The sequence below is a fragment of the Agelaius tricolor genome, unplaced genomic scaffold (assembly GCF_023055355.1).
Source record: "Agelaius tricolor isolate 1412-34295 unplaced genomic scaffold, bAgeTri1.0.p SCAF_7, whole genome shotgun sequence".
In the NCBI taxonomy this organism is placed as follows: Eukaryota; Metazoa; Chordata; class Aves; order Passeriformes; family Icteridae; genus Agelaius; species Agelaius tricolor.
Genome location: NW_027269267.1, coordinates 27441583 through 27455635, shown reverse-complemented (window position 1 = coordinate 27455635; position 14053 = coordinate 27441583). Strand labels below are relative to the sequence as shown.

General features: G+C 42.8%; 1 protein-coding gene across 1 annotated transcript in view; it reads left to right on the top strand.

Annotated features, from left to right (window-relative positions):
* The window catches only part of SH3RF3 (SH3 domain containing ring finger 3), a 246912-nt gene that overhangs the window by 194544 nt on the left and 38315 nt on the right, over positions 1–14053 (top strand). The window contains exons 5-7 of the mRNA XM_071430728.1: positions 4268–4368; positions 8377–8547; positions 12497–12747. Coding sequence (XP_071286829.1) covers positions 4268–4368; positions 8377–8547; positions 12497–12747 — 523 coding nt within the window. The remainder of the gene's footprint in view (positions 1–4267; positions 4369–8376; positions 8548–12496; positions 12748–14053) is intronic.

Genomic DNA, 14053 nt, shown 5'->3' with positions numbered 1-14053 from the left:
GAAATTCTTGAGGCTTATAGAGAAAACTGCTTGTCATTCATACTTAGTAAGCTAATAAGGAAAGATGCCCTCCTATTTGTGAAGAGAGAAAGACTCATGAGGGATGTGACAGTAGGTGGCTGTCTTGGCTACAGTGTTCATGAAATGGCTGAGTTTAGGATTTTCACTGTAAAGACAAAAAAGGATGGCAGAGTTGCTTCCCTGGACTTCATGAGAGCAAACTTTATGCTGTTCAGGGTGTTACTTAGCAGAGTGTCCTGGGAATCTGCTTTTAAGGACTTTGGAGTCCATGTGCTGGCCAGTATTTAAGACTCATCTTTCAGAAGCACAGGAGCAGATAACTTCACCATGCTGTCAGTCAAGCAAGCAGAGCAGAAGACCAGTTTGTCTGAACAGGGAACTCCTTGTGTAGGTCAGGAGGAAAAAGAAACTGTATGACCTCTGGAAGCAAGGTGAGGCTTCTCAGGAAGCTGAGTACAGAGCTGGGGTTCATTTACACAGGGAGAAGACATGAAAGTCCAAAGCTCAATTAGAGTTGAAACTGGCCAGTGTTGTTTCAAACAACAAGAAGGGCTCTTTTTTCAGATGAGGTCTAAAGAAAATATTGGGCTGATACTTGGTGAAGGTGGTGAATACTTGATAGTACTTGGTCAAGGTGACTAACAGGAATGAAGAAAAAGCAGATGCATTCTATGCACTTTTTGTCTCATTCTTTAGTAGACCCACAGCTTCCCAGTCCTCTGAGTTGGAGGACCATAAATGTGAGAACAGTGACTTTCTATTTGTGAACACTGGAATTGTAAGGGACCAGCTGTATCAGCTGAATGTTCACAAGTCCATGGGGCCTCATGGATTCATCCAAGTGTTCTGAAGGAGGCAGTGAATGTTGTGGCAGGACCCCTCTCAATAATCTGTCAAAGACCTTGCAGGTTTAGAGAGGTCCTGCTGATTGGAAGCTTGACAATGTTATTCTAGTCTACAAAAAAAAGGTATGAGGAAAGACCCAGGGAATTCCAGACCTGTTAATTTAGCCTCAGTTGCTGGAAATGAAAAGCATTTAAAGAATCATACAGTCATAAGGAACAGTCAATATGGGTTCATAAAAGGGAAGTCCCATTTAACTGATTTGATATCCTTCTATAATAAGGTCACCTGTGTAGTGGATGAAGAGAAAGCAGTGGATACAGTTTTTTCAGGATTTTAGTAGGCTTCTGATGCTGTACCTCAGCATCTTTCTGGACAGGTTGCTTAGCCATGGAATGAGTGGAGTTGTGATGCACTGTGTGAAGACCTGGCCAAAGGCCAGATCTCAAAGGATTGCAGTGAATGGGGCTACAGCTGGCTGCTGGCTGTTGACAGATCACCAGTGATGTTCTTTGGGGCTCAGTTTTAGGGCCAGTTCTGTCATATATATGTGTGTGTGTGTGTGTGTGTGTGTGTGTGTGTATGCATATATATCAATGATCAGGATGCTGGAGTTGAATGCAGCACTGGCAAGTTTGCTGATCATACCAAAGTGGGAGGTGCTTTTGACTCTCTTGAGGGGGCACAAGATGCCTGGCAGAGGGATGTAGGTACACTGGAGCATTGGCCAGTGATTAGCAGGAGGAAATGTAACAATTCAAAATGCTGGATTCTGATCCCTCTGGGATGGGGTAATGCCAGGCACAAGTATGGATTTGGAGAGGAGTGGCTGAAGAGCAGCCCTGCAGAGAGGGATCTGGGGGTGCTGGTGAACAGCAGGCTCAGTGTGAGACACCAGAGAGCAAACCCCATCCTGGGGTGCATCAAACAGAGCATCACCAGTCACTCAAAATTATCCTGCTGTATTCAGTGTTGGTGTGGCCTCACCTGGAGCACTCTGTGCAATTCTGGGCCCCGCCATGGAAGGAGGATGTGAAAGTCCTTGAACACATCCAGAGGAGACAACAAATCTTGTGAAAGGACTGCAAGGAATGTCCTAAGAGGAGCAGCTGAGGACACTGTGCTTTTCTAGTTTGAAGAGAAGGAGGCTGAGGGGTGACCTCATTGCTCTCTGCAGCTTCCTGAGGAGGGGAAACAGAGAGGGAAGCACTGAGCTCTTCTCCCTGGTGTCCACTGACACGATGCAAGGGAGTGGTCCTGTGGGAATGCCCCACAGGACATTCAGACTGGACATTAGGAAGCATTTCTTTGCAGAGAGGGTGGTCAGACTCTGGAAAAGGCTTCCTCGAAAAGTGGTTGATGCCCCAAACCTGTCAGTGTTTAAGAGGCATTTGGACAATGGCCTTAATTGGTCAACCTTGAAGTGGTCAGGCAGTTGGATTAGATACTTGTTGCAGGTCACTTTCAATATAAATATTCTATTCTACTCCATTCCATTTTGTCCAATTCTATTATTTTCTGCTGTGATCTTCTCTGCCTTTACAGTTGCACCCTGAGGCTGTTCATTCAGATCTGCTTTTTCATGACATAAAATCTAATTTTTTTCCTAGCAAGGAAGGGTGGGGACTGATGCATTTTCTGTTTTCTTAGAGACTGTTTCTCTAGTCCAGAGCAGGCATACAGCGGTAGCACAACATGAAGAGGTTTGAACTAGTTGATTTCTCATTTACCTCTTGGATGAGGTAGCTGCCAGGTGTCTCAGCCCAACATCTTCTGCAATCCCTAGCCCCATTAACCAGCTCAACATAACAAATGAGGGATCATTCTGCAGCCATCCCTAAATTTTTTAGTGGGCTGGTGTGTTTTTTCTGTAAGTTGATACTAGCTCACTGACGTGACAGGCAGTATTAATAAAGCCTTAGTCACAGAGCTGGAAAGAATGCTTTTTACACATAGGACCAAGAGCTGCCTGGATCCTTCTTTGTTTGAGCAAGGAGCCAGAAAGTTTGAGGAAATAATGAGAAAAAGGAGATGTACTTGTCAATACAATTTCATGATTGAGTGTAGATGTTGGTGAGAGATGAGACATCTTACTGCTTTTTGCCAAAAGTTATAGAATCACAGTGCAGTGTTTCCACGTTTTGCTGCACGATTTCCTAATGATAATGTGTTCATAAACAGCAAAGCAATATAGCTCAGCAATGCACTGTCAAGACAGAACACTAATAATTATGTGGCTTCTTTGGAATGAGATAACCTTGAAATCCAGTAATTAAGTAACAATGTGTGTCTTGGTTTAACTCTGTGTCTTGGTTTAATTCAGTGTCATTTTTAAGTGCAAAAATTGTCCCCATGTTTGTGTTCCAAAAATCAGTATTTACTGTTTGTTAGATAGAATTTTGAAACAGAAAAGCTGTAGTGGAGGCCTGTGAACTGCTCAGAATCTTTGCTGAGTATAACACACCCTGCCTGAACCTGCAATTTGTGGGTATTGGTTCCTACTTTGTACAGCCATTCTGCATATGGACATGCATACAGCATATGGTGAGACTTATTAGAAAACTTTTTGTTCAAGTAAACCACTACAAGTCCCATCAGCCCAGGTCTGCCCTGTCTGCAACAAAGATCTGTTGCTACAGGCCTTGGCATTAGTTCAGGAGATGTTTCCAGTCAGGATTCATTTTTGACAGAGATGAATGAGGACTTTGGTGAGATAACTCAAAAAGAGATTGCCCTATATAATTTGGCTGAGCATTAGGCTTTGAGAAATGAATGATTGCATTTAGAATTGCCTTTCACATGAATAGCTGGAGAAGATCTGTCCAGCTGTCTATATGAGAGATTTATTTTCTGGGGTAAAAGTGGAGTGAACTACTTTCTCCATTCAGTGAAAGTTTTGGGTTGAGTAGTCACCTTCTTTTGAAGGAGAAGAATATTCCTGATGATAAAAAGAGTACATAGAAATAAGAGTGCATTTTGGAAATTGAATAGTATCTTCTTCTCCAGAGATCCATAACCACTACCAAAAGGGTACCAATTTAAAAGCAAGTTTTTGAGGGGAAAAGGTTACTTTTATCAGAGAAGATACCATTGCAGATGCACATGCTGAGCTGTCTTTACAAAGCAGTTAAGTAGTTTTACATTGTAAAAGTTTTAAGATGTGCATACAAATAAAATTTCTCTGACAGGTACATGGAAATTCTGCTAATCCTTTGTGCCAGAAACGTAGTTTTGGAATGTGCAGGGCTAGAATAAGCCTTTTTTAAGGTAATATAATGAAGTTAGGAAATCTAGGAATTTATAAAATATGTGGTTTATTCTTCTATGCCTTCACCCCATAGAAATTTAGGAAATTATGGGCTTCTTCTTAAATCCTTGTGTGTTCTTCTTTGTGTATTTTCAGGATTCCTCTTTGATTGGAACAGCCACAGTGGCTGGTCCCAGGACAAGTGCAATAATTGGAGATCAGGGAACACCACCGAAGGTCCAGCTCCCCCTCAATATGTAAGCAGCTCATCTCAGTCACTGTGTACTCTTTGTTTCCAATTGTGTGTGTGTGTGTTTGAAACCTGAATGTCCAAATCTCAGCTCAGGTGCATTCTGAGAAGACAGAGATTGCAATTTCAAATGTGAGGCAGCCTCTGCTGAAATTAAAAAATTAATAGAGAAGGGCAGGGCAAGATTTCCCCCTTTCTGTGTGAGCCCTTTTAGACTTTATTGTAACTGTATGGATCACTGTGAAACAAACTGAGTACCCCTGAGCTAGAGAAAATCTTTCATTTAAAGCTCTTAAAAAGGTGCAGTCCCACGCAATCAAACACCTGATTTATTCACAATTAACCAGAAAAAATGGCCCAGTTGCACTTTTTTGGTGCCATCAACAATGAATGAACAAGGCAATGAATGAACTTCACATCTTTGGCATATGGTTTTGTTGAATAGTGCATAGAATAATAGAAGGTTCACAGAACAAAAAGAGTAGACTTCAATATAGCAAGTTTCTTCTAGCCTGGTTGATTTATCTGATACTTGTCTAATTAACTACTGAATCCTCTCCTCTCAACACATATACCTCATAAAAGCAGGACAACTGTACACACACAAACACATATGCATATCCATATTTTTGGGTTTTATGATATGGCTAAAACAAGATCTGAATTCACAAAATCCTGAAAATAATAGATCTTCTTTAAGAACAATAGGTGTGTTTAATCAGAACCAAACAAATCTCTTCTTAGCTACTTGAGATCTTTATACCTGAGAGATGCCACACATCACTGAATGCCCCATGGAGAGGTCTCATCATTGCCCTGTGCTCACCCTGTACAGCCTGTGTGGCACATAGTGGAGCATGTGTTTATTTCAAGATTTGCCCTGACTAGGAAGCAGTAACTGGCAATATTTGAAGTAGCTGGTTGCTGAATCAGGACATTTTCCAGCTCTCTGGCAATGCCCCTGACTCCATGCCTCAGCAAGCCTCCCCTTCTCCCTCTCATGCTTCTCCTGTCATCTCTCTTGTGAAGCAGCCTTGTAATCTGGTCTGTCATTCTGCATTTGTGAGCCAAGTTCCAGTCAAAGAAGATGCATTATTTGAAAGCTGTAGCAGTAGTGGGGAGGTGCAACTCTAGACAAAACCCTGGGGCTTCTGCATTGTAAGCAGAGTCACAGGCAGCTACCCAAGGCCAAGAACATTTCACACTTCAACCTTTTTTCAGGGAATTTCTAATAAACATTTTGGGTTCTTCTAGGTCCCACTTCCAAGCCTTTGGCTCACTGTTTCACATAGCCCAGAATAATCTGATACTGCATTTTGCAAGATTTCAGATTGTTGTTTTAACACTTTCTTCTAGGCTGTACAGAGTTAGCTGGTGAAGTTTCACACCTAAAATCTAGAGAACAGTGAAATGTGTCCAAATCCAAAGACTTTGCCTTAAGGCAAAATCATCCTCAGCAAATGGGACCACTAGACCTGATTTCCTGCCAGAGGAAAAACCCAGAAACAAATTCTGGGGAGAGAAGCTGCTGGCAATCAGTTTGTTTTCAGCCATGGATGAGAGCAGGCATCCCCCCAGCTCTCCCACAGCCACCTCCCTGCCAGGAGTGGAGTTTATGCCTGCCCACAGACCCAGGCTGGGCCTGCCACTGGGTTTGGAGAACCCTGTGCCTCTGCAACTAAAGAGGAGACCCCAGGGATGGGCATCCTCACTACCCCCCTGCACAGGAGGTGGGATTGCTGGTCCACAAAGAAAGTACTGATCACATATGTTGTGCAAGGGTTACCCTATATGGTTGTCACACACAAGCTTTCATCTCATCACTTTAGCCATACAGAGGTTGGTCTTTCTGGTGTGGCATCTGTGCTGGGCTGTTGTACACCTTCTTTTAGCCTCTGCAAGGATTTCAATACTCTATCCAGAGGATGTTTAGGCTCATTGTGATATTGGATATTCAGACTTACTGGTAGCTGACTTGGGGGAATTTACTGGGTGAAGCTAGTAGGAGAGAACAAAAAGAAACTAACAGGAGATCTGGAGATAGCTGCAAGGCAAAACAGCCTATGATCCACTTAGGGTAATTTTCCTTGCACCTGCTTCCAGAATCTCCACCTGTAAGTTACATTATTACATGTAGCCCCTTGGGGGAAAAGGCTAAGTGAGTCTATCTAAAATGCTCTATCCCTGACCCCCTGCTTTACCCATAGCTTCTGAATCTGAACCCTGTGTAAGCAGCAATTTCAAGAGGGACAGTCAAAGCCACACTCTCTGCTCCCTTGAGTGAGTGCAGTCTGGCACTTTCTGTTATGTCCTTGCAGAGCACAGTGCTGAAGGATTAGCACTGAAGCATGCAACCTTATTTCTTGTCAGAGTGACGCATTTTAATGTCCTTCAGATCATATGCAGCCTCATGTTTTCCGTCAGGTGAACAGCTACAGACCTGCTAAGACCACCCGATTATATAGGCTAAAAAAAGGATGTGCAGGGTGGTTTCTCCCATCTGTTGGCTAATGAAATGTAGTTTCTGATTAGGTCTTTGTACCCCATGCATGTGATAAACAGAGCAGGCACATCAGCCTAAGATTCCCCAAGCAGCTGTTACCAAATAGTTCATATTCTGCTCATTACTGCTGTTTATTTACTACTCTCAGAATAAAAATGAGGAAATCTATGGTACAATAAAGAAGTAGAATCAAGAAAAATAACAGGATTTATTCCTCAATTATATTTCCTGGAGAGCAGAAGTAAAAAGTCATGTATCATTTTTATTGGCTGAAAATCTACAATTACAACTGCTATAGTTTTGGTTTTTTCTCTGGTTCAATGCTATAAGGTGGAGAGCAAGCCTATTCTCACCTACCCCTGAGTCTAAGAACATTCTGCTGCACTTTGTAGTGTAAATGCACTTTCTGTTTTCCCATTTCTCTTAGTCTATGTTCACTGCCTGTAAATCACAAATAAATTTAAAAAAACTCAGGAAGGCACAACCTTGATCAAGAATTACCAGAAATCCCTTTTTGTATCTGGAGAAAAGCAGTAATAAAAAAAAAAATCTGGTATTTACAAAGAAAGTGTTGTTCTGTGTGTGCACTCTTGCTATTCTATCCCGACTTTCCATTATTTCCCAAAGTGCAAGCAATCATTCTTAATTTTCAACAAGAATCTCTCTAAACAGAGAGTGTCTCTGTAGGGATTTTAAGCTGTAGTCATTTCACAGCACTAAACACATCCCTGAAGTAGTAACAGAAGAACAAAAGAGAAATAAATAGAAAGACTCTAAACAAAGCGAATAAATAAAATCTGTAATTAAATAAATAAAAGTTCTACATATTGGATCCTGTACTAAAGATTTATTAGTATACTTGGAAAACATCCAAAACCAAATTCTACCACTTCACTTACTTAAATAAAAAAAACCCTGCAGAATGTGGCCCATTCTCACTTTTTTTACCACCATGTACAAGAATTACCATACCAGATCAGAACAGTTTGGTGTGTTGTTTCTAAACTTGGCCAGCATAAATAGCATTGAGAAAACTGCGAGAAAAGCTTTTGAAATAGCCTACCTATTTGTTTTCTTCTTAAACTCCAAAACAGAGGTGGATCCCACCTGAAGCAAATGAATGTATACTTCTTCCAGATGTCAGGATTTGCAAAGCCCTTTTACTCCAGCCCTTGTTACTCTGGCTGTCACTGTAATTGTGTTTTTCTGAAACCCTTGCTACGTCCTTAACTTGGGTGCTGCTTTGTGGCATTGTTTTGCTTTTGTTATGCCCTGAGTGAGAAGCATGTCTCATCAACTTCTAAATTACCTTTTACTCTGATTAGTTATTCCCTTATTGTCTTAAAATCTAGTCTCTGCCCTTCCCTGTTTGTGAAGCAGCCTGTGATGGTGTCCCTTTTTAACTTCAACTTCTGAACAGCGCTCTCTGCTCTGTGGGGCTGGAGCTGGAGCAGGACAGGTGGTGGTTGATGTCACCTGTGTGCTCTCTCCCTGTGTGACCTCTCCCCACAGCTACCTGGCCCTGTATGCCTACAAGCCTCAGAAGAACGACGAGCTGGAGCTGCGCAAAGGGGAGATGTACCGCGTCATTGAGAAGTGCCAGGACGGCTGGTTCAAGGGCACGTCTCTGAGGAGCGGCATGTCCGGTGTCTTCCCAGGCAACTACGTGACACCCGTTTCAAGGTGAGGACCACTGGCCTCTACTGGGGCATTCTGGATGGCACTGAAAACAATGTAGCTCTGCTTTTAAATCACATTCCCCTTCCAGAAATTCTCTGCACTGTGGACTTCAGTAATGAGACTTGCTGGTCGTAGCATTTGAGTTATCCATGTCCTCAGGAGATTGCACCAGTTGTATTAGAGGATGGCATTTATAACCTCTGATAGGCCCAGGTTTTACAATTGTAAAGAATCTGTTGGCTAATGATTTTATTGTTATAAAACTACTGGACATGTAACAAAACAAAAAATGTTTGTGTCTTGCTTTTCAGTAGCTCCTCATGTAGATTTTGTTCTTCTTAAAGCAGAGATCTGGGGTAGTTTGGATCTGGACTAATGTTTGAACAGTTGAAATTCTAAAGTGGTAGGAGAGTTAAGTAAATTGTCTGATTTTACCTACCTCTGCCTCAGTTGCAGCAGATGAGAAAAGGAAAAAAGGAATTTTTGAGGAAAGAATGCCATTTGTCAGAGTACATGAGAAGGTACATGAGAAGGTCCATGTATTGGACAATACCAAATCAAATCTGAGAAGCTGAGAAGAAAGTCCACCTCTTTGTCCCAGACTGTTTGCCCTACATGTTCCTTGCAGGTGAATGCTGGCATATGTATGCCTGTATCTCCTTTAGAGCAACTGTGGATTTGCAAACTGAACTCATTCCTTCTCATGTGCTCTCAGTCTCTCCTCCCACATGCACACTGTCTCCACCATCTCTGACTCCTCTCCAGAAAAGGGCACCTCACAACTCAGACACTGTTGATCTGGAAAAATTATCCAGCTTTGTCGCATCTAAAGTTTATGTCAAGTCTGCTGCATGTGTTCTGAGCAACACCAAAAGTTAAGAACAGATCAGAAGGCAATAACTAAGCCTGCTGACAGGCTAATATTGCATTTCAGTAAGGAAAGCCCAAATATTAATTCACTGGTTCTTCACTGCTCATCAACCTAAAGGCATTTACCTTATTTTATAGAGCCCCTTGCCTGCCTTCACTCCTTGCCTCTTCAGCTCTTAATTAGTGAGGAGGTTTGTGCTGAAGGGTCGGTTATCTGAATCAGCAAGACTTTATAATAAATGCAGCATGTCACAGCTAGAACAAGACAGAGAAGTGCTAAAGGGCAAAAGTGCTTTCCACAAAACCTGAAAGCAGCATTATGATTATATTTATGATCCTGTGGGCTAATTAAATTCCTGTATAAATCACCCTCAGTGAGAACAGCAATAAAAATCTGATATCAACAAAATCTCCTATTTCCACTACATTCAACATACATTGTTCCCCTTTGACAGAAAAGCAGAGGATTAGATTCATACATGTTTTTCTGCCACACCCTACAAAACCAAGGAAAAGAAGTAGTGAATTTAATAACACTGAACTAGATTTATATGCTGCCAAAACACGTGTGTGAGTGGAGCATTATGGAAAAAGAACAAAACTCTCTAGATGGGCAGACAGGCCCAGGGCAGCAGAGAATATTTGCCACATCCAACATATACCCATCTCTGTTGGGAGTCACAGATAGTTTCTGTACTTGTTGGTGTGCATGTTTGCCTGAACACAGCTCTCAGTGGACTGTTAGATGTGCTTTTCTGGCAAACTGAATCTAGTGCAGATGGCCAAGCCAGCTCCAGCTGAACCTTCCTGCCACCCTGCCAGCTCTTCACAGCAGATGACAGACAGTCAAGATTTCCATCTGGTGGGATTCCCAGCTTTTCCCAACCTAGGGACTTCTAAAAAAATTGAAGAAAATAAAAAATCAGATTTATTTAGCAAAATGTAATCCAGGCAAACCTTGCACCATGAGAGGAGTCAAGTCAATGATGCCACAGTGATGTCTTTCCTCTTATGACTTTAGGAGGAGGGAGGATTGGGCAGAAGGCATAGCTATTTTTTGCCCTTTTGGACCATATCTTCCAGCCTGTGATTTCGTCTTTTTCCATCAGAATTTCACTCTTTTGGCTTTCCACTCTTTTCTTAGGGTTATTTCTTCTGTCACCCATGTCCTCTGAACCAGACCAGACTGTTCAACATACTCTTTTCTGCTCTTCTCCTTACTGTCTTCTCATGCAGTCTTGGGGACCCAGAGTTTCTCCCAGTTCTATACTCCATAGATGACTCTTAACACTTTTTTCTGTTATTCTCTCCTCTCTTGCTAAACCCTTGCACTGCCTCATTTCCATTTCCTCCATTTTACTTTGTTCTGCTTCATATCCTCTGTGCTGTCCTTTCCTGGAAGAGGACCTTGGCTCAAGAAGCAGCCCAGGAGAAGAAAACAGAACAAAATGATCCATCTGTTTCATGGCATCTACAGTTGAGGAAGGAAATTATTCAGGAACTTGAGTAAGAAACACAGAGAAAGAGCTGCTCAGCAGCAGCTGAGTTTGTCCACTGATGTCTTTCTGTCTTCCTAAGTGTCCTTCTGTCCTAGTCAGAGTTTTTAGCTCAGTGGTAAGAGGATCCAGACATGCTTTAGTTGAACTCAATTCATAGGAAAAAAAGCCTTGTCCCTGCCCTCTGAAGGGACTTGGCCACTCAGGTGAAATTATGCATGCAGTTTAAAGTGAGGAGTGAGAGAGATGTCAACAACTCTTTGGACTTCTTTTTCATTCAGGTCAGCTGCATTCCTGTCCCTGTTGCATTCTCTTAGCAAGTCTAAGCTAGGGCTGGTTACATCAATAAGGTGAGTGTTCAGCCAAGCCAAGCCCAGTCAAGTCTGCAGCTTCTCAGTCCCCTTCCATAGCCACACATAGATTGTGCTATCCATCTTTGTTTCTCCCTGTAGGGCTGTATGCAGGTTTGGTCCAAAGAAAAGATCTCTGAGTCTGTTTTAATTATCAGTCCATGTGAAATAGCCTCTGGCACACAAAATGACATCTGGGAGATACCCATTTCCTCTGAATTAAGATTTTTGATTTTACTAGAAACCAGACAGAAATATAGGGTAATAAATGACATGATGAGAAAAATTATCTTTTCTATTTTTACCCTGCACTTCTTCCTGTAGAATAAAGGGGTGAAAATATCCCCCAGCTTGCTTATAAATGTGTCCTATAAAGATAAGTATATATCAATGTGGGAACCCAGGACATCCCTCTGGCTGTTCAGGATGGCCAAGACCCCTGCCAGGTGGCTCAGAAGCCTTGGCACGGAGCCCAAAACACCTGTATGTTTGATTATGACCCGTGGAGCAAATTACCAACCTTATACCAACCTTATATGAAGATATATATATATATATATATATATATACCTTATATGAAGATATATATATATACCTTATACCAGCAGGTATAAGCAGCAAGCCACAACAGTTTAAGTAGAATAATAGTGAAGTTATCACAGGGTGGAAAAGTAGATTTTGGGGTTTCTAGAATGGAGGTTCAGGAGGCAAAATGGAGGGATCTGGGTGTGTCCAGCCTTTCTCTTTCGTCTTCTTGGCCTCCATCTTCTGCTGTGATGTTGGCACTTACAGATTGGTCTAGAGTAGAAGCTCACTGTCTAACATAGGTGATAGGTATTGGAAAGTAATTGTAAACATTGTATACTTAGTTTTTAGTATAAAGACATAACACCACCCCGGGCGCAGGCAGTGTGCCTGGAACTGTCCTGCTGGATGGATCTCGGCAGGGCAGGAGAAAATTTTTTATAGATAAGACGCAATAAATAACTTTGAGACCAAGAACTGAAGAGCTCCAACTCATTCTTCAAGCGCTCAGGCTGGGAAGAGACTTTTAACATTTCTCGGGGTCACGGCGACCACCAGAAGATCCCGAGATATCAATACCTCAGTTTACTTTAACAACTGATAGGATATTATGTTAAACCCCCTAAGTAACTGGGGGTACTTATCAGCACTGTGGTGGGGTATTGTGGTCTCTGCAGCATGCTTACACTGCACTTGTCCGTCTCCATGCAGGGTGCCAGTGGGAGCTGGGCAGCCCAGGAACAGCGGAGCTGTAGGAGCTCCAACCACAAAAGTAGCCCCAGGAGCCATCCACCCCATTGTGGCTGGTCACAGCAACGCCACCTCGGCTGCCAGGCCGGTTGTTCCCATCACCGCTCCCCCGACGCACGGGCAGCTGCAGGCGGCCTCCCCGCAGCTCAGCACCTGCCTGCGGTACTCGGCCCAGCCGGCGGGCAGCCAGCCCCGCAGCGCCATGCAGATGGGTAAGTGCTCACCCTGCCTCCTGCCTGGCAGGACTGCTGGGGTACCCCTCCAGTGCAACCCCCCAGAATGTGCCCATCCCCACTGCTTTCCTCCTCGCTTTAGCCCAGGCAGGGGGGAGTTGGTGCATTGGTGATACAGTATGTTTTCTTTGCTTGTAATATTTATGGGTTTCTATTGATCTCTAGGAACCACGTTGTGTTTATCAGATTGTTCTGTTGCTACAGCTGAAATAGACTGTAGTGTTTACAAATATTTATACAATTTATCTGAGTGAAAGCAAGCAGTCTGTATACTAAGGAGAATAACAGTTCTGAGTCTGGTCGGCTTGCTGATAAAAAATACTGCCCTTATAGCAGTGCAAGTAATACATGCCTTGAAATTAAGAAGCATTTCATTGGGCTTCAGGGATGAAAGGTATTTATTAGGCAGAATGGGACCCTGTGTTAGTCGTAAAGCAAAAGATCTGAAAACTGCTGCCACCTTTTTGAAGAGAGAATAAGAGCTTCTTGCACCAGGGGGCCTCTGTTCTTTCTAGGCTCCCTTTCTGATGTACAGCACAATTTTCTAGAGTACAATTTATTCCCCTTTCCCTGATGTTAAACAGCTTCTGATGTTGAATAAAGTAAAAGCAAATCCTGTGGTGGAACTTTATACAGCAAAATTTAAAACATTTTGTTTCTGATATTTTATAGGCATGTGAGCCATTGTATTTACAAAGATCAGTAACAACTGTGACTGCTCAAAACTGAGGTCTTAGATACAAAACAGAGCAAACACAAATGAGAAATACCCTGCAGAGTAAGTCATGAATTCATACCTTTTGAAGCCATAAGGCACAATGATGACCATCTAATCTCACCTCCTACACAGTTCAGACCAAAGGGAAGAAAACGTAATCAAATACTTGAGAATCTCAGTCTCGTACAGTGGAGACTCCTCTGCACAACAAACAGTGCAGGGCTTTACATGGACACGTGTCACACTGGCAATAATCCATTTATCCTCTTTTTCTGTACTTCAGAAAGTGCTGCTTTCCTCTCAAGTCACACCCTTCCGAAAGGTCTCCTGGTCCCACAGCACCAAGGCAAAAATGTCCCCTTTTGGGTACAGTGCTCAGGAAGTGTTCAGGTGCTCCTGGTGCCTCCTGTGCCCATGTCAACAGGCAAGTGACTCCCTGAAACCAAGGTGACAGATTACTCTGCCCCACAGGCCTGGCATGCCCCACACCTTCTTTCCACACCCTCCAGCAGCTTCTCTAATTTAAGATTGATCCTCTAGGTCAATCTGACATCTCTAAAGTGCCAA